At 42.2% G+C, this 26,350-nt stretch overlaps 1 protein-coding gene and 1 pseudogene across 1 annotated transcript in view; both read left to right on the top strand.

Moving 5' to 3' along the window:
* LOC119299954 (putrescine hydroxycinnamoyltransferase 3-like) overlaps positions 1–9,669 on the top strand; it is a 51,321-nt gene extending 41,652 nt beyond the window's left edge. Inside the window, exon 2 of the mRNA XM_037577052.1 lies at positions 9,660–9,669. Coding sequence (XP_037432949.1) covers positions 9,660–9,669 — 10 coding nt within the window. The remainder of the gene's footprint in view (positions 1–9,659) is intronic.
* Positions 9,670–9,690: 21 nt separating this feature from the next.
* LOC119297820 lies at positions 9,691–26,227 on the top strand (annotated as a pseudogene).
* Positions 26,228–26,350: the final 123 nt, after the last annotated feature.

Below are 26,350 nucleotides of genomic sequence, written 5' to 3' on the forward strand. Positions count from 1 at the left end.
CGAGCATGGCAGCCCCCTTGCGCTTCACATCCTTGGCCTTGGGCTTCTTCTCTTCTGGATCTGTGGCAGGCAGCTCGAGGAGGGAGAGACGCCCTTCCTCGGCTCTGGCGCACTTGGTTGCCAAGTTGAACAGCTCCAGGGAAGTGCACAGGTCTTCATGCATCGCCAGCTCCTCCTTCATCTTGACATCGCGCACGCCGTCGGAAAAGGCCGAGATGATGGCCTCCTCAGTCAGCTTGGGAATCTTGAGGCGCGCATTGTTGAAGCGCTGGATGTACTTCTGCAGGGTCTCCCCGGGCTGTTGCTTGATGCGGCGCATGTCGCTCACGGCGGGTGGCCGGTCGCGAGTGCCTTGGAAGTTGGCGACGAAGCAGGTGCGCATCTCATCCCAAGAGGAGATTGTGCCTGGAGCCAGGTTCCGAAGCCAGGTGCGGGCCCCGTCCTTGAGTGCCATGGGGAACCAGTTTGCCATGACCTTCTCGTCTCCATTGGCAGCTTCGATGACCAGCTCGTATAGCTGGAGGAACTCCGCAGGGTGAGGTCTGGCTTGAACTTGCCGGGCCACGCGACGTTGCGTAGCTCGGCGGTGAAGGCGCGGTAGCCTGTTGTGGCCACGGGAGGCCTTGGATGACAGGGAACTTGGTCTTGCATGTCCCCATGCGCTGCAGCTGGGAGCAGCACGGGGTCCTGACGCGCGGGAGCAGGAGCATGGTCGCGACGTGCTGGAGCAGGGAGCGCCCGGGCAGCTTCCTGCGGGCGAGGGACTTCTTGACAGCTCTGCTCTTGCTGCGCTGGCGCCTGACGGAGCGGGTTCCGCCCAGGGGCCACGCGCCTTGGAGCCATGGCGCCTTCCCGAGGAGGAGGCGGCCGGGGCGCCGCCGGGGCTTCACTGCCCGCGCGGGGCGGGGTGCGGTGCAGCGGAACGGACGGCGCAGGGGAGCCCCCTGCGGCGCGGACAAGCTCGACGACGCGGTCAAGCCATTCGTCGTAGACATCGTCGATGGGACGATAGCGCAAGAGCTCGTTCGCCGCGATGAGTGCAGCCCGAGCCTCCATGGGCGCGTGGAGCGCGCGGGACGAAGAACCAGCTGGGGTGAGCGAGGGAGTTGCGGTGCGGCCGTCTTGCCGCACGGACGGATGCTGGGACGATGCTTGATGCTCGTCCCCCGTCGGGCCGATGGCGGCGTTAACGGCAGGTGACGGGGAACGGCGAGGTCGCCCGCCGACAGGGGCCGTCTGGGCGACGCGGGAAGCGAGCACGGCCCGGCGCTCGGCGCGGGCCCGACGAGCGTCAGACATGGGCGTGATGGTCGGAGGAGAACGGGGTGGTGGAAGACGAATTCCGGCGCACCCCTACCTGGCGCGCCAAATGTCGGATTTCGGGTTCCGGCAGACCCTTGAGGTTCAAACACTGGGATGCGCGTGGAGATTTCACCTCCTACCTACCTGCACCCCTCCGCCTTGCTAGGATCTAAACTAAGGAAAGAACAACGCAAGAGACACAGGGTTTATACTGGTTCGGGCCACCGTTGAGGTGTAATACCCTACTCTAGTGTGTGGTGTGGTGGATTGCCTCTTGGGCTGATGATGATGAACGATACAAGGAGGAATAGCCTCACGAGGGTCTGTTCTTGGCTGGGGTGATGAACTGCTGGGAGGAGCTCAGTCACCTTTCTCTCTCTCTCTCTCTTTCTGACTTCTCTCTCTCTCTTTCCCTGCCTCCTCTCTTTGCTCTGTGGTTGGCTGGTCCTATTTATAGAGGCCCTGGTCCTCTTCCCAAATATCAAGCGGGAAGGGAGCCAAGAATAGTGGGCTAATTTGAAGGGGGACAGCTAGTATCAACTATACTGACAAAAGTAGTCTTCGCCTGTGCAAAGCTCTGTTGATGACGCCGTCTTGGGCTCCACGGTGACCTCCGTCTCGTAGTCCTCCTCATCTTGGTCTCATTGCACCGAGCTGGGCCCCCCTTTGAGCCACGCCGCAGGCCGCAGGCAGGCAAGTCTAGGGACCCCCGTTCCCAGAACGCCGACAAAATGGCAAATAATGTAATGCGGGAGATAAGGGTTTGTGATGGGTACTTGGTATGTTGACTTTTGCGTAGACCTCCCCGGCAACAGCGCCAGAAATTCTTCTTGCTACCTCTTAAGCACTTGCGTTGGTTTTCCCTTGAAGAGGAAAGGATGATGCAGCAGAGTAGCATAAGTATTTCCCTCAGTTTTTGAGAACCAAGGTATCAATCCAGTAGGAGGCTACGCGCGAGTCCATCGCACCTACACAAAACAAACAAATCCTCGCAACCAACGCGATAAGGGGTTGTCAATCCCTACACAGTCACTTACGAGAGTGAGATCTGATAGATATGATAAGATAATATATTTGGTATTTTTATGATAAATATGCAAAGTAAAATAAAAGGGCAATGAAAAAAACTAAGTGTTGGAAGATTAATATGATAGAAGATAGACCCGGGGGCCATAGGTTTCACTAGTGGCTTCTCTAAAGAGCATAAGTATTTTACGGTGGGTGAACAAATTACTATTGAGCAATTGACAGAATTGAGCATAGTTATGAGAATATGTAGGTATGATCATGTATATAGGCATCATGTCCAAGACAAGTAGACCGACTCCTGCCTGCATCTACTACTATTACTCCACACATCGACCGCTATCCAGCATGCATCTAGAGTATTAAGTTCAAGAGAACAGAGTAACGCTTTAAGCAAGATGACATGATGTAGAGGGATAAACTCATGCAATATGATGAAAACCCTATCTTGTTATCCTCGATGGCAACAATACAATACGTGCCTTGCTGCCCCTACTGTCACTGGGAAAGGACACCGCAAGATTGAACCCAAAGCTAAGCACTTCTCCCATTGCAAGAAAGATCAATCTAGTAGGCCAAACCAAACTGATAATTCGAAGAGACTTGCAAAGATAACCAATCATACATAAAAGAATTCAGAGAAGATTCAAATATTGTTCATAGATAAACTTGATCATAAACCCACAATTCATTTGTCTCAACAAACACACCGCAAAAGAAGATTACATCGAATAGATCTCCACAAGAGAGGGGGAGAACTTTGTATTGAGATCCAAAAATAGAGAAGAAGCCATCTAGCTAATAACTATGGAACCGAGGGTCTGAGGTAAACTACTCACACTTCATCGGAAGGGCTATGGTGTTGATGTAGAAGCCCTCCGTTATCGATGCCCCCTCCGGCGGAGCTCCGAAATAGACCCCAAGATGGGATCTCGTGGATACAGAAAGTTACGGCAGTGGAATTATGGTTTTGGCTTCGTATCTGATCGTTTGGGGGTACGTAGGTATATATAGGAGGAAGGAGTACGTCGGTGGACCAACAGGGCGCCCATGAGAGTGGAGGGCGCGCCTGGGGGGCGGGGGTAGGCGCGCCCCCTACCTCGTGGCCTCCCTGTTGGTTGCTTGACGTAGGGTCCAAGTCTCCTGGATCTTGTTCTTTGCAAAAATCACGTTCCCGAAGGTTTCATTCCGTTTGGACTCCGTTTGATATTCCTTTTCTTCGAAACCCTAAAATAGGCAAAAAACAGCAATTTTGGGCTGGGCCTCCGGTTAATAGGTTAGTCCCAAAAATAATATAAAAGTACATAATAAAGCCCAATAATGTCCAAAACAGTAGATAATATAGCATCGAGCAATCAAAAATTATAGATACGTTGGACACGTATCAAAATACATGCCTACATTACATTGATGAACTGGTGCTAGTTCTGTGTCACCCTACGATATGACTGTTACATGATCGATCACATCCGGCATAATTCTCAATCACCGATCCAATGCCTACGAGATTCCATATATTGTTCTTCGCTTATTTACTTTTCCGTTGCTACTGCTATCATCACGATAAAACTCAAAAATATTACTTTTGCTACCGTTACCGTTTGCCACCGTTACCACTATTATCATATTACTTTGCTACTAAACACTTTGCTGTAGATATTAAGTTTCCAAGTGTTGTTGAATTTACTACTCAGTTGCTAATACTTGAGAATATTATTTGGCTCCCCTTGTGTCAAATCAATAAATTTGGGTTGAATACTCTACCCTCGAGAACTGTTGCAATCCCCTATACTTGTGGGTTACCAAGAACATTTTATGGCGCCGTTGCCAGGGAGCATAGCTCTATTCTTTGAGTCACTGGGGATTTATATCTGCTTATCGTTATGAAGAACTTGAAAGATCAAGGAACCAAGATTTTCCCCTGAACTACGAGGGGAGGTAAGGAACTACCATCTAGCTCTGCACTTGATTCACCTTCTGTTTTGAGTAAGCTTGCGACACCTACACCTGCTATTCATTCTGATATGTCGCATGTTATTGATGATGCCACTTCTGCTATGCATGATACTTATGATGAAACTACTTCTATTCTTGATACTATTGTGCCACTTGGTGAATTTCTTGATGAACAACTTGCTAGGGCTAGAGAGAATGAAATTATTGAAACTGATAATATTGATGAAAGTGATGATGAAGATTCTCCCCCTAGATATGAATTGCCTGTTGTGCCTGAGGGTTATGTTATGGATGAAGAAACTGTAGAGACTTTCTTGCTTGCAATTATAGAAGTGATCTTAAGAAACTATTAGCTAAGCTTAAAGAAAAATCTCTGAATGCTAGAATGAAATATGATCCTGCTTATGCTACTTCACCTATCTTTATTACTGATAAGGATTATGATTTCTCAGTTAATCCTTAGTTAATTACTTTGGTTGAATCCGATCCTTTCTATGGCTATGAATCTGAAACCTTGTGGCACATCTTACTAAATTAAATGATATAGCTACCCTGTTCACTAATGATGAGAAAACTCGCTACTATTATATCCTTAAATTATTTCCGTTCTCATTAAAGGGTGATGCTAAGATAAGGTTTAATTCTCTTGATCTTGGTTGTGTGCGTAGTCCCCAGGATATGATTTACTACTTCTCTGCTAAATATTTCCCCGCTCATAAGAAACAAGTTGCTTTAAGGGAAATATATAATTTTGTGCAAATTGAAGAAGAGAGTCTCCCACAAGCTTGGAGGAGGCTTCTCCAATTACTTAATGCTTTGCCTGATCATCCTCTCAAGAAAAATGAAATACTTGATATCTTTTATAATGGACTAACCGATGCTTCCAGAGATTACCTGGATAGTTGTGTTGGTTGTGTTTTCAGGGAAAGAACAGTTGATCAAGCTGAAATTCTATTGAATAATATGTTGACCAATGAAAATAATTGGACACTTCCTGAACCAACTCCTAAGCCAACTCCGAAGAAAAGGGGTATTCTATTTCTCAGTCCTGAAGATATGCAAGAGGCAAAGAAATCTATGAAAGAAAAAGGTATAAAAGCTGAAGATGTTAAGAATTTACCACCTGTTGAAGAAATACATGGTCTTAATTCATGACCTATTGAAGAAACACATTGTCTCGATAACCCGACACAGGTAGTAAAGGTAAATTCTCTTTATAGATATGATAAAGCTAAAATCCCTCCTGCTAAGTTTGCTAGCCAATGTTCGGATGAATTTGATAACTTTATGGTTAAGCAAGAAGATTTTAATGCTTATGTTGGTAGACAATTGAAACATAATGCTTATATGATTGAAAATTTGAGTAATTATATGGCTAGTGTTAAAGGTGAACTTAAACTTATTAGTAAACATGCTTCTATGGTTACCACTCAAGTAGAACAAGTGCTTAAAGCTCAGAATGATTTGCTCAATGAATTAAATAATAAGAAGAATGATAATGCTGTTAGAGTTATGACTAGGGGAGGCAAAATGACTCAGGAGCCTTTGTATCTCGAGGGCCACCCTAAGAGAATTCAGCAAGATTGTCAGAGAAATAATATAGATGCACATAGCCCTTCTAAAAGGAAGAAAAAGAAAAATGATAGGACTTTGCATGCTCCTAGTGATCCTATTGTTGAAACACCTGAGAATCCAAATGATATTTCAATTTCTGATGCTAAAACACAACCTGGTAATGAACCTGAAACTAGTGATAATGTTAATGATAATGTTCATGATGATGCTCAACCTAGTAATAATAATGATATAGAAATTGAACCTGCTGTTGATCTTGATAACCCACAATCAAAGAATCAACATTATGATAAGAAACATTTTGTTGCTAGGAAACATGGTAAAGAAAGAGAGCCTTGGGTTCAGAAACCCATGCCTTCTCCTCCCAAACCATCCAAGAAAAAGGATGATGAGGATTTTGAGCGCTTTGCTGAAATGATTAGACCTATTTTTTGCGTATGCATTTGACTGATATGCTTAAAATGAATCCTTATGCTAAATATATGAAGGAAATTGTTACTAATAAAAGAAAGATACCGGAAGTTGAAATTTCCACCATGCTTACTAATTATACTTTTAAGGGTGGAATACCAAAAAAACTTGGAGATCCAGGAGTACTAACTATACCATGCTCCATTAAAAGAAACTATGTTAAAACCGCCTTATGTGATCTTGGAGCCGGTGTTAGTGTTATGCCTCTCTCTTTATATCGTAGACTTTATTTGAATAAGTTGACACCTACTGAAGTATCTTTGCAAATGGTAGACAAATCAGCTGCTATACCTGTCGGTACTTCTGAGGATGTGCCTGTTGTGGTTGCAAACGTTACTATTTTAACAGACTTTATTATTCTTGATATTCCCGAGGACGATAGTATGTCTATTATTCTTGGAAGACCCTTTTTGAATACTGCAAGGGCTGTTATTGATTGCACCAAAGGCAATGTCACTTTTCATGTTAATGGTAATGAGCATACGGTACACTTTTCGAGGAAACAACCTCAAGTCCACAGTATCAATTCTATTGGAAAAATTTCAACAATCACTATTGGAGGTTTTGAATTTCCTCTTCCTACTGTCAAGAAGAAATATGATATTCTTATTGTTGGGGACATGCATATCCCCGTTGAGGTAACCTAGTGTTATTCGAAAATTCTTCAGTTTCATGTTATTCAAAATGAGTTTGTTAACAAGACCTGATCAACCTTGTTAGTGGATTCCTTCTGATGAGCATGAGATGGATGAATTTAGAAAACACAACTCTCTGTACCCTCTTTTTACTTTCTGTTATTTATATTAAATAAAGCAAAAATAGTATTTTTCTGTCTGTTTTCTGCATTATCAATGCAATAAAAATACCCCGAAAATAAAAGTTCTCCAAATGCCCTGAAAATTAAATATGATTTTTTCTGGATTATTTGAGAATATCTGGCACTGAAAACACAGCATGGGGAGCAGCCATGTGCCCACGACGGTGGAGAGCGCGCCCACCCCCTGGGTACGCCCCTGCCTCATGGACCCCACGTGGGTCTCCTCCACTTATTCAAGCCACCACACACTCCTTCTTCCTCCCAAAAAAATCACCAACCAGCTTAAACCCGATTTCAAGCTCATCTTGCTGCCATTTTCGATCTCCTGGCTCAAATCTCCATTCACAAAACTGCTTTAGGGGATTGTTCTTTGGTATGTGACTCCTCCAATTGTCCAATCAGTTTTTGTTCTAGTGCTTTATTTATTGCAAATTTTTGCTGCTTAGGTGACCCTGTTCTTGAGCTTGCATGTCAAATTTATATGGTCAAAAGTAGTTTTAATGCATGATATTGACTCTAGGCACTTGTAGGAGTAGTTGCTATCAATATTGATGAGTTTGGTTCACTTTTATTTTGAAGTTACTAAAAATTTCAGAAATTTTTCAGAGAAAGAAATATGTTTAGGAAAATGTACCAACGTGGTTCTTTAAGAAAGCAAGGACCCAGGCCCGCAATACGCGATGCGGACGAGGAACCACCAGGGGATGCTCGAGTGCGGCCTTGTGAATGGCCGTCAGAGGACTTGATGGTTCGAGCCGGAATCAAGGAGAAATTTGAAGCATATGTGCGTAATGCCGATCTTGAGAGCTTCACGGCAGATAAGTGCCGTCAGTACTACTATCTCACTGATTCCTTTGTGAGAAGGTTTGAATTTTCATCATCATGCAATTCTCAAACTGTCCTGTGTGATCTTTATGATAAATCTTATACCATGGACTTAGAAGATTTTAACACTGCTTGTAAACTCCCACAGTGGGGTAATGTTAGTGAACATCGCAAATCTGAATTTAGAGATTTTCTTGCTAGTATTACTGTGGGGCAATCTAGAGATGTAACACAAGCCACTAGAGGGAGCTTTCATTTTCTTGCTATACATTATTTTGCTCTCTTCATAGGAAGGTGCATAAACGGTAAATATGAAGCATGTCACATGTGTGTACCTGATCTTAGCATTCTCAGGAGCGATGTTTTAGGAGATAAACAATACAACTTGGGGGCTATTGTTGCACGTAGGTTACATAATAATCGTATTCATGGAGATTTCTTTGGTGGAATTTATGCAACTCGTATAGCTAACTTTCTTGAGATATCCATACGTGGATATGATATTGAGTTGCCTCCTTCATATCTAGATTATGATGCTATGGTTCGTCATCAGTTGGTTGACAGGAACGATCAGTTCCTCCAGTACCGACTAATCTTTGACAGACGATGCACCTATCACGTCGCTCTCCCTGCTCCTACTTTCTTTGACTTTCAGGCAAAGGGGAGATATGTTATAACCAGGGAGGAGGCAATCGAGTATGAGAGGAGGGCGGAGACAACTCGCCTCCAAGCCGCAACTCATCAGGCAATTGCCGCTGCATCTCAGTACGACCCCGGTTACAACTTTGGATATCCGCCAGGCCAACCGTGGCCATAGACCAACTTAGGCCAAAAGCCTAAGCTTGGGGGAGTATGTATCTCTCACCGACATTATATTCATGTTCACACACTCATGCTAGTTGTCGGTGCTCATATTTTTTCATTGTAATATCCATGCTAGTTTATTTCCCTTTTTATGCTTTCTTCTTGTGTGTTTGATAAACCTTAAGAAAAACAAAAAAATTAGTTGTAGCTTTTAATTAGTTTACTTTTCATGCTGTAGTAGTAGTAATTAAAAAGAAAACCTAAAAATATTTCTCGTTCTTCTTTGTACAACCCATCAAGAATTTGACACTATGAGAAAGAAAGCATCCAGTGGTGGTGTTGCACTTCCTCCTATGAGAGGATGTTGTTGCGTTGCTAGTACTTAGATACACAAGTTTTTCCTTCCATGTAAGAATCGTGTGAGTGGTTCAGCGCCTGGGTTAGTCTCCTGGTGTGACGCAACTGATTATATAAACTATTTTTAACTGCCAACAAAGAAACTGGGGTATAGGCATATGGCTTGCTGGTATGAAGGTATATATATGTCTAAGGTCCAGAGTTGCTCTCCAGGTTGTGATGGCAACTACTTGTGCTTAAATTTAACGGCCAACAAAGAAACGGATGTTAGCATTTTGTCTATTTTTTTATAAATCAAAGTTTTCCTTGTGTGGAACAAGGATGCACGGATAATGCTGGGCATGAATCTATAGTCTTCGCATGATTACAGATTGATATATTTTATGCAGTGATTGCTAGATTTCTCCCTGTCTATGTTTTTTTTGGAAATTGTGCTTTCTTGCATTTTCTTCTACCTGTTTTTCTGCATTATTTTTTTCACCTGCTTATCTGCATTGGATTGACATGACATTCGTTTGTATTACAGAAATAAGTAGCCAATCCTTACATCAGGCAAGATGGTGCAGTATAATTTCAAGAAAATCATTGTTGTCCCTCCCAAGAAGGACTTCATCGACATAATCTTGTCCCGCACTCAGAGGCAAACACCGACTGTTGTCCACAAGGGCTATGCTATCAACCGCATTTGCTAGTTCTATATGCGCACGGTTCGCTATACTCAGCATAACTTCTATGAAAAGCTGTCCACCATCATTGACGAGTTCCCCCGACTAGATGACATCCACCCTTTCTATGGTGATCTCCTTCATGTGCTCTACAACAAGGATCACTACAAACTTTCCTTGGGTCAGATCAATACGGCTCGCAATATCATTGCAAAGATCTCCAAGGATTATCTAAGGCTGCTCAAGCATGGAGACACCCTGTACCGGTGCAAGTGCTTGAAGGTAGCAGCATTAGGTCGCATCTGTACTATTCTAAAGGGTATCAGTCCTAGTTTGGCATACCTGGAGCAGATCAGGCAGCACATGGCCAGGCTTCCATCAGTTGACCCAAACACCCGTACTATCTTGATTTGTGGCTATCCAAATGTTAGGAAGAGCTCTTCCATGAACATGGTTACAAGGGCGGATGTGGATGTACAGCCTTATGCTTTCACAACAAAATCCCTTTTTGTTGGGCATGCGGATTACAAATATCTTCGATACCAAGTGATTGACACTCCAGGGATCCTTGATCGGCCTTTTGAGGACTGGAACATCATAGAAATGTGCAGTATCACCGCTCTTGCCCACTTGAGGGCTGTTGTGATGTTCTTCTTGGACTTCTCTGGGTCTTGTGGGTAAACTATTGCTCAGCAAGCTGCACTCTTCCACAGTATTAAATCCTTGTTCATGAATAAGCCTCTGGTCATTGTGTGCAACAAGACTGATTTGCAGCCACTTGATGGGCTTTCCGAAGAGGACATGAAGCTTTTTTTTATAAAAGAGAGCTCCCTCTCCGATTTCTATTAAGAGAAATCACCAAGTTTTTTTTCTTACAGCTAAAAAAGATAAACTGACATAACCACCCCCCCCCCAAGGTCAGGCATTGCTTATCGAGGAGGAAGTGGAGCCATCCCTCCCCTCCCCACAAACCCCCAAGCAATGTATCCCCAGGGGAAGATCTAAGGCCTGGGCTCAAACTGATCCCAGTACCAGCAACATAAGGTTCACTAAAGCAGAATAGAAGCAGTTTTAATCTCATACAAAGCTGGAAACATCCCCCATACAAGCGCTCAATAGAGAGCGGTGTGAAAGCAGAGCAGCAACAGCCTCATTAAGCGTCCACCATAGCAACGAATGCCAGAGGGTTTGTAGCTTAACCCACAAGTCTTCGGGTCCCAAGACGCCATCCATGAACTGCCTTGAACACTTCTTCAGCAACTTCGCCAATCTGCTTCACACCTGCCTCCATCATCTTATTTCTTATGGGTTTTTTCTGCAAAATATTCCAATCATATAAGTTCTTGAGTAATAAGTTGACAGGTATACAAGGATAATTTACCCTGTTATTATCAAAAACAACACTATTTCTCAATTTCCAAATTGTCCAACATATAGCCAAGACTCCTATCAAAACTAAACTCATCACATCTTTCCCAAAAAAAATTGTCCAATTCTTAACCACCAGTTCTAAATCTCCTGGTATATCATTTAAGTTAAAAGCACATTTCAAAATATTCCACAAAAGCCTAGCTACTGAGCAAGTTAGAAACAAATGATTAACACTCTCTCTATTTCCACAGAATGGATAGTTTTCATCACCATTCCACCCCTACGCCGCAGGTTATCCTTAGTGAGAATGCTATTTTTAAGAGCCAGCCACATAAAGACTTTGACTCTAGGTGGCATTTTAATTTTCCACATGTATAGGTGTGGGTATTTGACTCCATTATCTATAAGATGTGTGTATAAGGATTTTACTGTATAAATTCCATTTTTTGTCAAAGTCCATCTTACTTTATCTTTTACATCTCTCAATATCACCGAACTGCACACCTCTTTTATATGATCCCAGAGCTCCTTTGAGTCCCCAATCAAAGCCCTTCTAAAACTTGTATTATCAAGTCCTTTTAAAAAAAATTCTTTAACCATTTTTTATCAAAACAAATAGTATATAACCTGGGGAAATTTTTACAGAGTGGAGCAGATCCAATCCACCAGTCTTCCCAGAACCTGGTATTTCCTCCATCTCCTATCATGAATTTGCATAAAGAGGTAAAATATTCTCTATGTTTTAATAACTCCTTCCAAAATTGGGAGTCACCTTGTTTAACAGATAAGTTTCCAACAGATTTGGATCATTGATATTTTTTTGAGATAATCTCTTGCCATAGCCCCTCCGTGTTGTAGATTTTCCACCACCATCTGCTCAAGAGAGTTTTATTCATCAGAGCTAGGTTTTGAATCCCCAAACCACCCATGTCCTTAGGTCTGCAGACATCAGACCATTTAACCAGATGATACTTCTTCTTCTTATCATCTTCTTGCCACAATAACCTAGCTCTAAAGAAGTCCATTCGCTTATTCACCCCAGTGGGTAATCCATAAAAGGACATCATAAAGTATGGGATGCCTGTCAAGGAAGATTGTATCAAAGTAACCCTTCCAGCACTAGCAAGTAGCCTCCCTTGTCAGTTTTCACATTTTTTTCTCCATCTTACTCTCTGGAGGTTTCCAGTGCTTGTTGCTAATTCTATTACAATCTACAGGAAGACCTAAATATTTCATTGACAGAGTCCCAATGGGGCAAGTGAATATCCTAGAATATTCATCCTTTTTGTTCTTGGCCTCCCCAAAAAGGAAAAGTTCACTCTTATGAAAATTAATTTTCAGACCAGACATCTGCTCAAAAAGGCATAATATATATTTGAGGTTATGTGCACTATCTATATCATATTGTAGAAGGAATATGGTATCATCTGCATATTGCAACATGTTAATCCCATTTGTGGCATATTCTTCCAACACCCCTTTAACTAGGACATTTTTTCTGGCATTATCAAGCATGATAGCTAAAGCATCAGCCGCCAAGTCAAAATTAAGAGGTGACAGGGAATCTCCCTGCCTTGGCCCTTTATGAGTAGGAAAATACTTCCCTAGATTTTCATTCACTTTCACACAAACTTTCCCCCCTCTAATTGTTTCCATCACCCAATCTATCCATTTGTCTGGAAATCCTTTCATTTTAAGCATTTGGAAAAGAAAGGACCATTTAATTTTATCGTAAGCTTTTTCAAAATCAATTTTCAAGAGCAACGCCCCTTGTTTCTTTTTTTATGCTATTCAAAGCTTCATGCAGAATCAAGACCCCGTCCATGATATATCTGCCTTTAACAAAAGCAGTTTGCACGGGGGAAATGACATCTGTTGCCACTATATTCAATTTGTTCATCAGAACTTTAGTAATAATTTTGAAACAAACATTCAGCAAGCAAATAGGCCTAAAGTTTTGTATTTTGGCAGCGTCTTTGCTTTTTGGGACCAAAGTAATAATCCCATAATTCAACCTACTAATATCATTTTTTTTGTTTCCAAAATCGTCTAGTAAGGCCTTAAGATCATTTTTGACTAACTCCCAGTAATGTTGATAGAATTCAGCTGTAAATCCATCAGGGCCAGGCGACTTATTATGTGCCATATTAAACACTACATTCTTAATTTCCTCCAAAGAGAACTCATTGATCAGCATTTCTCTATACCGTTCCTGAATGATTCTTGGATTTTCAATATTCAAAGAGATCGTAGAATTGTCAGGATGACCAAACAAGTTTTTATAGAAGCTTGTTATATATTCCACCACATTTTTGTCTCCTTCTATCACCCCTTCCTCCTGCTCAAGCCTATTAATTTTATTTCTCCTAAGTCTTCCATTTGACTTTTCATGGAAGAATTTTGTGTCGCTGTCACCTTCCAATAATTCATCTACCTTAGCCCTTTGCTTCCACTTGGCTTCTTCCTATTGCAACAATCTGTCCAACTGAGCTCTCTGCTCTATTTGCTCTTTTCTAACATCAGCAGTAAGTCCATTTTGTTCACAATGTTTATCAATATTATCTAGCTTAAGTAAAATGTCTTTTTTCAGCTCAATATACCAAGCATTTCTGTTTCTGTTCCAGCCTTTAAGTTTAGGCCTCAGAATTCTAAATTTCCCCAACAATCTGTCCACACTGTCTCCAATTATACTAGTGTCATTCCACACATCATGTATAATCTTGTCAATACCCTCTCGTAAAAACCAGGCATTTTCAAATCTGAATATTGGATCAGCTTTTTGAATGTCCCCGGAATCCAAAAAAGTGGTGTATGATCAGATTTCTCTCTAGTTAGGGCAGTAATTTGGGTCAAGGGGTATACACTTCCCATTCTGTACTACATAGAATTCTATCCAATTTTTCAAAGGTGGGTATAGGCATATTGTTACCCCATGTAAATTGTCTAACATTCATCTTGAGCTCTCTAACTCCATCTTGTTCCAAAATAGCATTAAACAGAAAACTCCAGTGCCCAGGGGAACCTGGTTTATTTTTTTCACTGGTTTTTCTAATGATGTTAAAATCACCCCATATCAAAAGATAGGGTTTATACTGTCTCCTTACTTTTTTATAAACTTCATTAGTCTGACAGATTTCACTAGGTTTTAGGATCACCTGCTCATATTGTTTCAGACCCAGATCTCCCAAGTTCATGATCTATTTTCCAGTGTCCATTTGTTTGCTTCTTTTTTGCATGTCATTCTCTCTTTGTGACTCAAAACTCTCAAGATCCATATATTCAAATATCTTTCTGTTATTTCCCTCATCAAACTTATACCACCCCTGTTCAGCAACTGAATCAAACTCAAAGTTTATGTCATACAACAACAAGTCCTTAGTAGTTATCTCAGTCCCTGCTGGAATTTTGTGCATGTCTCTCACACCCACCTTCACCCTGATTTCTTCTTGGGAATGTATGTGCTCCACATCAACCTCCACCACTGGCCCTAAAGCAGATCCAATCTCACACACTCCTAGATAGTGTCTCAAAGTATCAGGCACTCCCCACATCTTTATCCATACTGAGTGGAGCTTCCCCTTGGCTTTATCATTTGGGCTCCATAAATCAACCTCCACCATTGCTCCTGTTCCCAACAAAGTAAATTTTCCAAAGTTCTTGAGCTCCACCAATTTGGTTTTGCTAGGGAATCTCATCAGAAAGGTTTTTGGACTCTGAAATTTAGCTCCCCGTGTCCACCCCCATTCAAACATCTTAGCAAATCCATATGCAATTGTAGTTTCATTCAACTGCCCAGACTGTATAGTGACAAGTGCCATTGGGTTTATATGCTCAGTAACAACAATGTATTTTGTATGCTGAACCAAAATACATCCCAAACCTCTGGCTCCATACCCCACATACTTGGCTACAGGTTTAGCTTGCTTCAGAATTGTGCATTCTTCAGTACTATGTGATGCTCTCTGACACACCACACAAAACACCTTGTTTTTGCAGTCACTCTTGAGGTGCCCCTGTTCTTTGCATTTGACACAAAAAAGATCTTTGCTGTAGTTTCCTATTTCCTTCTTCTTTGGAGCCTCTTTTCCTCACTCATCCTTTGTTTGCCCTTGCATCTTCAATATTTCCTGCTTAGGCACTACAAGAAATATTTCAACTTATGACCACCACTATTGGTCACTGAAAGGTCACAAGTTTCCATTTATGACCTTTTTGTGACCAAAAACATAAGGTCAAAAGCCGGGCGTCGTAAACTGACTATAGCGACCTTTCTTCTGGAATGCTCCCAAACGTTTATGACCAAAATACGTCTACTGTGGCATTTTGGTCACTAGCAACCTCCCCAGGACACGTAGGCATCCAGCGTGGCAATCTTACGTGGCACAAGATTCAGCCCGGTCCAATTCGATTTTCTACATGGGCCTAGCCCAATAATTCGGCCTTTTCAATATATATTTATTTCTGTTAATTTTCACTAGCTACATGGGCCTGGCCCAGTAATTCGGCCTTTTAAATTTCTTTGCCTATCCCTTTTGACAGATTTTTTTGGTCTTGTTTTTTCTGGGCCATTTCTTTGCTGGGCCTCTCAAGTTTTCCCCTCAAAAATAATTGTTCAATATATCTTGGGCTGGGCCGAAATAATTGATCCAATCCAACTTCTTTTATTATGCCATTGACATTACAACACATCACACTACAAGTTATCTTGGGCCTAGCCCAGTTCCGATACATTTTCAAAGCAACATGAAATATTATAGGAGCCCAAAATATAGTTACATGCATTCATTCTAGCAGTACATATCTTTACATCCAACCAGTAAGTGCCAAACAGAACTATTCTACAACAAAGAAAAGAAAATAGATGACAAGACATCACAGAAGTTCCTATTGTCCTCCTCCTTCAACATTTGAAAACCTTCACCAGGCAGTAGATCAATCATGAGTGAGAAACAATACAGCAGCAAAACAATACAGAAACAATACGGTTGATTATTCAAAGAAATTAAACTAAGTGCAGGTCACCCAAAGCTGAATTTCTTGCAATCCAAACAACACAAACACTAGGAAGATGGTTGCATAGATACAAATCCATGTGGTAGCAGCAAAATTGGCCAATCTGGACAGCATCTTCTTTGTTTGGTACTAACTAAAAAAACTGGACTTGTTCATACAAATCCCTCTTGAATTCCTTACACAGCCAGGATTTGCATCAAATATTCCTTAATTTAGCGGCATTTGTAAGCAGAGAAAGAGAGGGAGGGAGATGGGGATCCTACGTACCTTGTCCTGAAGTTCCAACGACCAGACCAGAGAGAAGTTGCTCCTCATCTTCTTTCCTCATCCCCAAATTTGCCTACAATAACCACAATTCATTGCATCAACCAGCGATTTGATCTCACAAGCGATCTGATCTCACAAGCCCCACCCAGGTGGTGGACTGGTGGTAGTACAGCAGCTAGAAGGCTCATCACTCACCGGTTGAAAAGCTCGACCCGGTACTCCATCTCCTTCTCCGCCATCCCGAACATCTGCATCGCACAACCACCACCATCAATTGACCTCAATCACAAGCTCGAAATCGAAGAGGAAGGCATATACACACAAAAAAAGAACATGAAAATTCCAGAAAAGGGCGACTTGTAGCTGCCAGCAACAACTTGAGAATGAATGATTGATATCCTGGAAGTTGTAAACTGGAAGCCAGAGAAGCTACTAGTCAGGTTAGTTTCCACAGGTTAATTAGTTTCAAGTTCTGAAACTGAATGCATGGAGTCGAGTATCAGTATTCTGTGTAAATTAGTCATATGATGTACCTGTAGTTACGCAATGATTTTGCTCACGTTAGATAGCATGTACTTCTATACGAGAGAAAGATGGATTGCTAGCAAATCTGCTACATTTTATTGTGCAATGTCAGTCAGTTTGTGTAGCTAAACTTCCAACAATGAACCAACCAAGTGCATATATACTGCTCGTGAGCATGACCAATTTTTTAATCAGACAAAACCAAATATGTTGCAGAATAAAAAATCTACAAGGTGAATAGTAGAAGCTGAGTTTTCAAAGAATGTATCACTTTCAGCTATACAAGATTGCCCATCCTCAAGAAAACAATTACAATTTCGAGTCATGGCCTGAACAGCCCCAGTAACTCATCCTCAAGAAAACAATTATAAAAGACTAATCTTAACCCACCGGTAGCAGTCGAACACTAGCAACTAGTGAGCACTGAAGAAACAACACAATGAAATAGCTTACCCTGATGGTGTCAGCGTAGTTCCATCTGACCTCCTTGGAGAGCTGGCCGAGGAGGCAGTACCTGTGCGCAGGCTGCAGCCTCAGAACCCTGCAAAACCACAAGCAACGTCAACATCAAACACACATACAAGACACACGCCAAGATCTAGAAGGCAGTCCAACGCTGACGTACTTCAGCGTGTCGGGGATGACCATGCGCTTGGTCCTGTCATATGGTGGTGGTGCGCCCTCATATGCCTTAGCCTGGGCGGCGGCGTCGAGGCCACCAGCGGCCCCGGGCGCGGCATCCGGCGCAGACGACTAGCAGGCGAAGCTGAAGCTGCTGCATTGGGACAGTACGAACAGTGAGCCATATGCCTGGACCCTAAACCTTGAAGAAAGCAGTACAAAATTGCACTTCGTACAGGACTGTCATGCAGACCAAAGTAAGCATGAACCGAGTAGATCCCACTAGCATTATGCTTTCTAAAAGATTGCTCGACTAGCATTTTTAAAATTGTCGTGTTGTAGAAACTGAATTGAGGGTAGTGAAAAGGTCCAGAATGTATGAAGATAAGAAATAAGTTCTTCCCTGGACTGGTTAGTTTTAGAAGCTCTAGCGCAAAATCAACTCCAGGAAAGATCGACGATCCAATTCAAAGATGTAGAGAAAAGTAATACTTAAAAATGGGAAAATGTCTAAACAGCAAGCTAGCGGGATGTTCTACAGCGTCAGCTTATTTCACTGCTCCATGGATGGAGCTTACAATACACTAACCACTTAGACGCACTAATGCAGATTAAAGGGATATGCATGTTTTGTGCCTGTTGGTTTAGGTAGATCTATTCTGGATACCAATGTTTATCTCCTTAGACCATAGGCATTCCATCAAACTGGTTTGTTACAACAGATTGAACAATTCAAGGAATCACCTAGTAGTGGCAAGAATATACAATTGTACAAATGCAGTGCAAGAAGACTAACTACACGACAGTAACTTCCTAGAGCAGGCAATGTAAAAAGATGTGAATATCAAATCTATAGCAGCTGTAGTGGTTCAATATAGTTTATGAAATATAATTTAAAGAGAGAGCAGACTGCCTTTATACGATTTTGGTTACTACCAATTGTCAGTACGATTGCATTAGTGCGTCAAGACGCTGAACAATTTATGCTATCGTTCCAACAGTTTATGCTACAAGCCAACAATATATAAGCCCGTGCCAGTGGTGCTGTTCCGCTGCTCTGCTCCTTGTGCTGCCGCCAGAGATCCCCCGATGGCCTAGAAGAAAAATACTGTTAACTGACAATTTCTCAATAAAGTTTCTGTACAACAGCACAAGGTGGTTAACACAAAGGGGAAACAAAGAATTAACATGGCAGCAGAGCAAACCAATACAGCTTGCAACTAATAAGCACATGATATTGCATGGCAAAAGAAGCCACCAGGATCCAAGTAGATCTAGATTTACAGGTGCAATCTTCAATAACTATTAAAGCCATAATTACCACTACAACGAACACAAACAGAATTATGTACAGATGGAGCAACGGAGTCTATCGACTTTCCCAAAAAGTACTTGCAAAAAAAGAAGGAACGCCAGTATCATCATCCATACAAAATAATCACTGGCATGGACCTAGCAGTAATCATCAGCATGCAACCCATCGCCTGACGTGACTGGGGAATCCAAAGCACTGGATCTAACAGGCAGTGCCTAAATCCACTCGAAAACAACGTAACTGCTAGAACCAAGCAGATCAAAGCACAGCGCGTACGGATGACATATCCTGCATTGGATAATGCTCAGGAGAGAACCTACTGCGAAGTTTAAACATGCAGCTAGCACGGGCGGGACAATGCTCGGGCAACTCACCCCGCAGGCGAACTTGAAGAAGACCCCGAGCTACTAATCGAGCGAGAAGAGGGGCTCACTGGTGTGCCCTTGCTTGGCGGCGACGTGGAAGGCGTCGAGGTCGAGGCGGGAGCGGAGCTTGGCGGCCTCGAGGTCGTAGAGTGGGAGGAGGAGGTGCACGACCTCGAGCGCGCCGGCCTCCGCCGCGATGTAGAGCGCGGACTCCTCGGCGACGGCCAGGAGGCGGCGCACGGCCTCGGCGTCCGCGAATCGGACGGCCGCGAAGAGCGCCTGGTGGGAGAGCGGCAGGAGATCCATCGTCGGGCGGGCGGCCAACCGGAGAGCCGGCGCGGAGCTGACCAAACGGAACCCTAGCACGTCGGCCGACCTGCTCGACTCGATCTGGGGCATAGGGTAGGGAGAGATGGTGAGGGGAGGGAGGGACGAGGTCGGCGGCGGTGGTGAGGAGGGCTGCAAGGTCGGCGGTGGGTGGGAGCGGCAGGGAGAGAACTGGATCGGGGAAAGGAGGCCGGGGAGAGGACTGGATCGAGGGAGGAGGTGGCGGTGGCTGCGAGGACAAGAGGGGTGCGATGGGGGGAGTCGATGGGATCTGACCTAGGGTTTGGGCTGCGGGTGGGGGTATCTCTTTTTCATTTTATTTTCCTTTTTTTCTGTAGATGGATGGATGGATGGATGTGGGATGGAGAGATGGATGGATGAATGGATGGGCGCCATGTCATCGATCCGTGGGAAGAGTCATGATTGGTCGAAAAAGCAGTGATTTAAAAAAGTGTCTAAGTACTAAAAATAGAGGGATTTTGTGAAGTAGCTATTCAAAATATTTTGCAAAATGGCACCACACAAATTTTCACTAGAGTTAGACCACATTTTATGGATAAGGACCAATTTCTATGCATTTCTGATCTTTCTAGCTACTTTTAATCATTTTCTAAGTGCCCGAAAGGAGGGTTTTTTGTGAAGGAACTACCAAATAATTGTTGCAAAATTGGACCAAATCAATTTTCTAAAATACTAGGACATATTTAATGCACAACTGACAAAATGGTTGGGTGTAAAAAGTTTTTATCCACCTCTCGTGAAAAAGACAAATTTCCGCTGATTCAGCTGGAAGCGGGTCAAATTTGAACTGCAGCTGCCTCATAAGTTTGCTATTTATTTTTTACAAAAAATCATTTCTAGGTACATAAGTATCTATTTAATCAGAGAAACACCAAAAGTTTTCCAAGATTCAACCACTAGCAAAGAACTAATATCCTGTTTTGGGATTTCGATTGAAATCCCCCTTATGGGTGTTTTACGTAGGAATGGTCAAGCCCGCCGTTTTGACCGCATTTTGAAACGGGAATAAAAAATTCAAAAAAAATCAAAAAATTGGGAAACCTTCGCATTGTGTCATCATATGTGGCCAAGTTCCTAGGAAAAATAACAAACTTGTAATACGGCAATTATTTTAAAAAAGTGTTCTCAGAAACGAGCTATCACGTGTGGAGATCAATGGCTTTCAAGCCAAAATGATCAATCTTATGGCCACATTCATGGCATAGTTTGTTCAAATGATCTCATATTGTGCACAAGGGTGCATATTGGAATGGCAAACAATGTTGCCTAAGGAAGTTTTCATTTTCGTTGGACGAAAATACCATTTTCCATTTTTCGAGTGCCCGAAAGGAGGTTTTTTTGTGAAGGAACTACCAAATAATTGTTGCAAAATTGGACCGAATAATTTTTATAAAATACTAGGCCATATTTAATGCACAATTGACAAAATGGTTGGGTGTAAAAAAATTTGATCCACCTCTCGTGAAAAAGGCAAATTTCCGCCGATTCAGCTGGAAGCGGGTCAAATTTGAACTGCAACTGCCTCATAGTTTGCTATTTATTTTTTCAAAAATCATTTCTAGGTACATAAGTATCTATTTCATCAGAGAAACACCAAAAAAATTCCAAGATTCAACCACTAGCTAGGAACGGTCATTCCCGCCGTTTTGACCGCATTTTGAAACGGGTATAAAAAATTCAAAAAAAATCAAAAATTTGGGAAACCTTCGCATTGTGTCATCATATGTGGCCAAGTTCCTAGGAAAAATAACAAACTTGTAATACGGCAATTATTTTAAAAAAGTGTTCTCAGAAACGAGCTATCACGTGTGGAGATCAATGGCTTTCAAGCCAAAATGATCAATCTTATGGCCACATTCATGGCATAGTTTGTTCAAATGATCTCATATTGTGCACAAGGGTGCATATTGGAATGGCAAACAATGTTGCCTAAGGAAGTTTTCATTTTCGTTGGACGAAAATACCATTTTCCATTTTTCGAGTGCCCGAAAGGAGGTTTTTTTGTGAAGGAACTACCAAATAATTGTTGCAAAATTGGACCGAATCATTTTTATAAAATACTAGGCCATATTTAATGCACAATTGACAAAATGGTTGGGTGTAAAAAATTTTGATCCACCTCTCGTGAAAAAGGCAAATTTCTGCCGATTCAGGTGGAAGCGGGTCAAATTTGAACTGCAGCTGCCTCATAGTTTGCTCTTTATTTTTTCAAAAATCATTTCTAGGTACATAAGTATCTATTTAGTCAGAGAAACACCAAAAAAATTCCATGATTCAACCACTAGCTAGGAACAGTCATTCCCGCCGTTTTGACCGCATTTTGAAACGGGCATAAAAAATTAAAAAAAAATCAAAAAATTGGGAAACCTTCGCATTGTGTCATCATATGTGGCCAAGTTCCTAGGAAAAATAACAAACTTGTAATACGGCAATTATTTTAAAAAAGTGTTCTCAGAAACGAGCTATCATGTGTGGAGATCAATGGCTTTCAAGCCAAATGATCAATCTTATGGCCACATTCATGGCATAGTTTGTTCAAATGATCTCATATTGTGCACAAGGGTGCATATTGGAATGGCAAACAATGTTGCCTAAGGAAGTTTTCATTTTCGTTGGACGAAAATACCATTTTCCATTTTTCGAGTGCCCGAAAGGAGGTTTTTTTGTGAAGGAACTACCAAATAATTGTTGCAAAATTGGACCGAATCATTTTTATAAAATACTAGGCCATATTTAATGCACAATTGACAAAATGGTTGGGTGTAAAAAATTTTGATCCACCTCTCGTGAAAAAGGCAAATTTCTGCCGATTCAGGTGGAAGCGGGTCAAATTTGAACTGCAGCTGCCTCATAGTTTGCTCTTTATTTTTTCAAAAATCATTTCTAGGTACATAAGTATCTATTTAGTCAGAGAAACACCAAAAAAATTCCATGATTCAACCACTAGCTAGGAACAGTCATTCCCGCCGTTTTGACCGCATTTTGAAACGGGCATAAAAAATTAAAAAAAAATCAAAAAATTGGGAAACCTTCGCATTGTGTCATCATATGTGGCCAAGTTCCTAGGAAAAATAACAAACTTGTAATACGGCAATTATTTTAAAAAAGTGTTCTCAGAAACGAGCTATCATGTGTGGAGATCAATGGCTTTCAAGCCAAATGATCAATCTTATGGCCACATTCATGGCATAGTTTGTTCAAATGATCTCATATTGTGCACAAGGGTGCATATTGGAATGGCAAACAATGTTGCCTAAGGAAGTTTTCATTTTCGTTGGACGAAAAAACCATTTTCCATTTTTCGAGTGCCCGAAAGGAGGTTTTTTTGTGAAGGAACTACCAAATAATTGTTGCAAAATTGGACCGAATCATTTTTATAAAATACTAGGCCATATTTAATGCACAATTGACAAAATGGTTGGGTGTAAATTTTTTTGATCCACCTCTCGTGAAAAAGACAAATTTCCACCGATTCAGTTGGAAGCGGGTCAAATTTGAACTGCAGCTGCCTCATAGTTTGCTATTTATTTTTTCCAAAAATCATTTCTAGTTACATAAGGACCTATTTAATCATAAATACATGGTTTGGTGGCGATACGTCGAGGTTTGGGCGGTGGCCGAGGGCCTCAACTCTAGAGCGCGTAAACTCGCATGCCTGTCGCGTGGTCACCGCGTGACCGTAATGTTGGCATGTGTTCTTGGAGGCTTAGGCATGTCTAGTGGGTTGGTCACTCTCCAGGTTGGTGCTAGGAAGAAAGTTACAACATAAGATTTTCACGAGAAGACAGATCGATGCTCAAACATGAATTAGCAGCCAAGTATTTGATTAGCGGTACGGGAAATGCACATGGCCAATGGGCGTGAGTTTTGGCTGAGGATGATCATCTACTAAGGAGAATGTCTTCACAAATTTTTAGCTCAAAAGGAGGATCCTAGGTGGTACTTGCTTTGCAAAGTACCACGCTGGACAAAAATATGAATGTTGAAGCTGGGCTCAAAATAATGAATGCATTGAGCTGAAATTTTGTGGAGGATGGTTATTTGGGCATAGGAAAGCATTGTAGAAAATTGATACCATTTGGACATGCCAAAGTAGTACTTCCTTCACAATGCTCTTCTATGGATAGAAACTTGGGAAAACTAGTGAGAGAGATTGGATGAATGAAATGAGCTCAAAATTGGTGTAGGTAAGTTACTTAGGTATGGTCATGCCCTGGTCAATTTTCATATCATTTGCGTAAGCCTAGCTAGTACTTACTTCACAAAGCTTCTCTCGAGGTAGAAACTTTGGAAATTTCCCGAGAAACATTTACTAGGAAAATTGAGCTGAATATTATCATGTGGCAATGATTTGGGTATGGAAGAGTGCCCGAAAAGTTTGAGGGTAATAGGAGGGGTCTATATAACACTTGCTTTGTAACGTGCCAATTTGGCCATAAAATATAAATTGAACCTGGGCTCACATAGATGATTTGACTGAGCTGCAATTTGGAGGAGGGTGATAATTTGGGCATATGAAGAAACTGTATAAATTTCATGTCATTTAGAGATATAAAAAAGGTACTTCCTTCACAATGCTTCTAGGTGGACAAAAACTTTGGAAATTTGCCGAGGAAGATTTGCTAGGCAAATGGAGCTGAATTTTGTCATGCGATAATGATTTGGATAGGAAAGAGTGCCCAAAAATTCGTAGGGCAATCAAGAATATATAAATAGCACTTCCTTCATAAAGTGTTGTTGTGAACATAATAGGAAAATGAATATTGTTGAATTAGTTTTGAACTAGGCAAGGAAGGATTTTTACATATTTGATGAAGATATGACCCAAAGAATTTATGAGATTTTTTTGGGAATTTTGGGAATGATAGAAATATAGGTTGCTTCACAACCTAAGGCAAAAACTGCCACATGGACATGACACATAGGCAAAACTGATGAGATGGCGCCTAGTCATCACAACCCACCACAATCTACAAGGTTATGACCATCTATATTGGTCATTAACAACTAGAAATAAGGCAGCGGACTAGCACTGTTTGCTTTGTGACCATTTCATGTAAGGAAATTACGACCTTTCTGACCAAAATGGTCGCAATGGTTTAGGGTTTGAAGCCCCCTGAATAGCTTTTGACCAATTGGTCTAAAATGGTCATAAATTTATGACCAATTCTTCAAGGGTCACTGACAGAAGGTCATAAGTTGACATATTTCTTGTAGTGAGGCATGTTAGACAACAAATATTGGTACTGTTGTGCCATTTGCTCCTGTGGCAAGAAACCAAACCGCCCCAGCCCCATCCCAACAGGCACCAGCTGGGGGAAATTGGTGTTGTTCACCATGGGAAATCCACCTTCCATCTGCATCTGTCCCCCTTGCACACCCATTTGTTGTATATTTGGATTGGTAACCGCAAAGTTACTGCCAGGTCCCACATCCCTATTTCCAGTTTGGGTTCTTTCTTGCTATCCTCCCCTCTGCCTGAGCCAAATGATCCTCCCTTGCCATTCAGATCTCTCCCACTACCCATCGAAGTCCCTTCTCCTCCAGAACCACTACTATTAGTCCCAGGCCCCTCCCCCCTGTAATTTCCATCCTTGTTTCTCCAATCAAATCCTTCCTGAGTATGAGTGCTTTAACGGATGAGGGTGTGATGGCTGTTAAAAATGCTGCATGTGAGAGGCTTCTTGAGCAGAGAGTGGAGATCAAGATGAAGTCAAAGAAGATCAATGACTGCTTAAATAGGTTTCATGTTGCTATGCCCAAGCCTCGTGACAACAGAGATAGGCCTACTTGCATTCCTCAGGCTGTTCTTGAAGAAACTTGAGAGGGACCTTGAGAATGAGAATGGAGGTGCTGGTGTCTATTCCGCCAGTCTCAAGAAGCATTAATTATTGGCCAATGATGAATGGAAGGAAGATATTCCCCCTGGAATATTGGATGGGCATAATGTTGCTGATTTCCTGGATCCGGATATCTTGGAAAGGTGTGAAGAACTGGAAAGGGAGGAGGGCCTTCGTCTTGAAGAAGAAGCTGCTCAGGATGCTTTCATGATTGATGGACATGACGAATTAACTGAAGAGCAATGTGAGATATTGGGTAAGATAAGGAAGAATAAGGCAATGCTCATCCAAGAGCATATGATGAAGAAGAGTACTGCAGAGAGCCGTCCTATTGTTCCAAGGAAGCATTACAAAGACAGGAAATTCACAACCAAGAGATTGGGCAGGCAACTCACATCCATGGGTGTTGATCCTACTGCGGCTGTGAACCGACTTCGCAACCAGTCAAGAGGCCGTAAGCGTGAGAGGTCACTGAGCAGAGCTGATGGTGATGACGCCATGGACGTTGATGGCCAGCATTCCGACAAGAAACTGCGTACAATGTCGAGGTCTAGGTCCAAATCACGACCAATTGAAGAGGTCGTACCAGGTGATGGGCTCAGGGACACTGCTCAAAAGAAGAAGGCCATCAAGAAGTCGAGGGACTCTGTCAAGAACAGGAACAAGGAGGTCGCCGTGGAGAGGCGGACCGCGTCATCCCCACCTTGAAACCGAAGCATCTCTTCTCTAGAAAACGAGGCATTGGAAAGACCAGCAGGCGCTAAGCCAGTCAATGTGGATGTTGCTGCTTGCGATCACTGGATCAGGTGTGATAATTGTGCTTCACATGATTGCTATGTTCATGAATAGAAGTACTGTTTTTGTATGTGGATAGGGTTGTGCTGTAG

This window comes from Triticum dicoccoides, chromosome 5A (assembly GCF_002162155.2).
Source record: "Triticum dicoccoides isolate Atlit2015 ecotype Zavitan chromosome 5A, WEW_v2.0, whole genome shotgun sequence".
NCBI lineage: Eukaryota > Viridiplantae > Streptophyta > Magnoliopsida > Poales > Poaceae > Triticum > Triticum dicoccoides.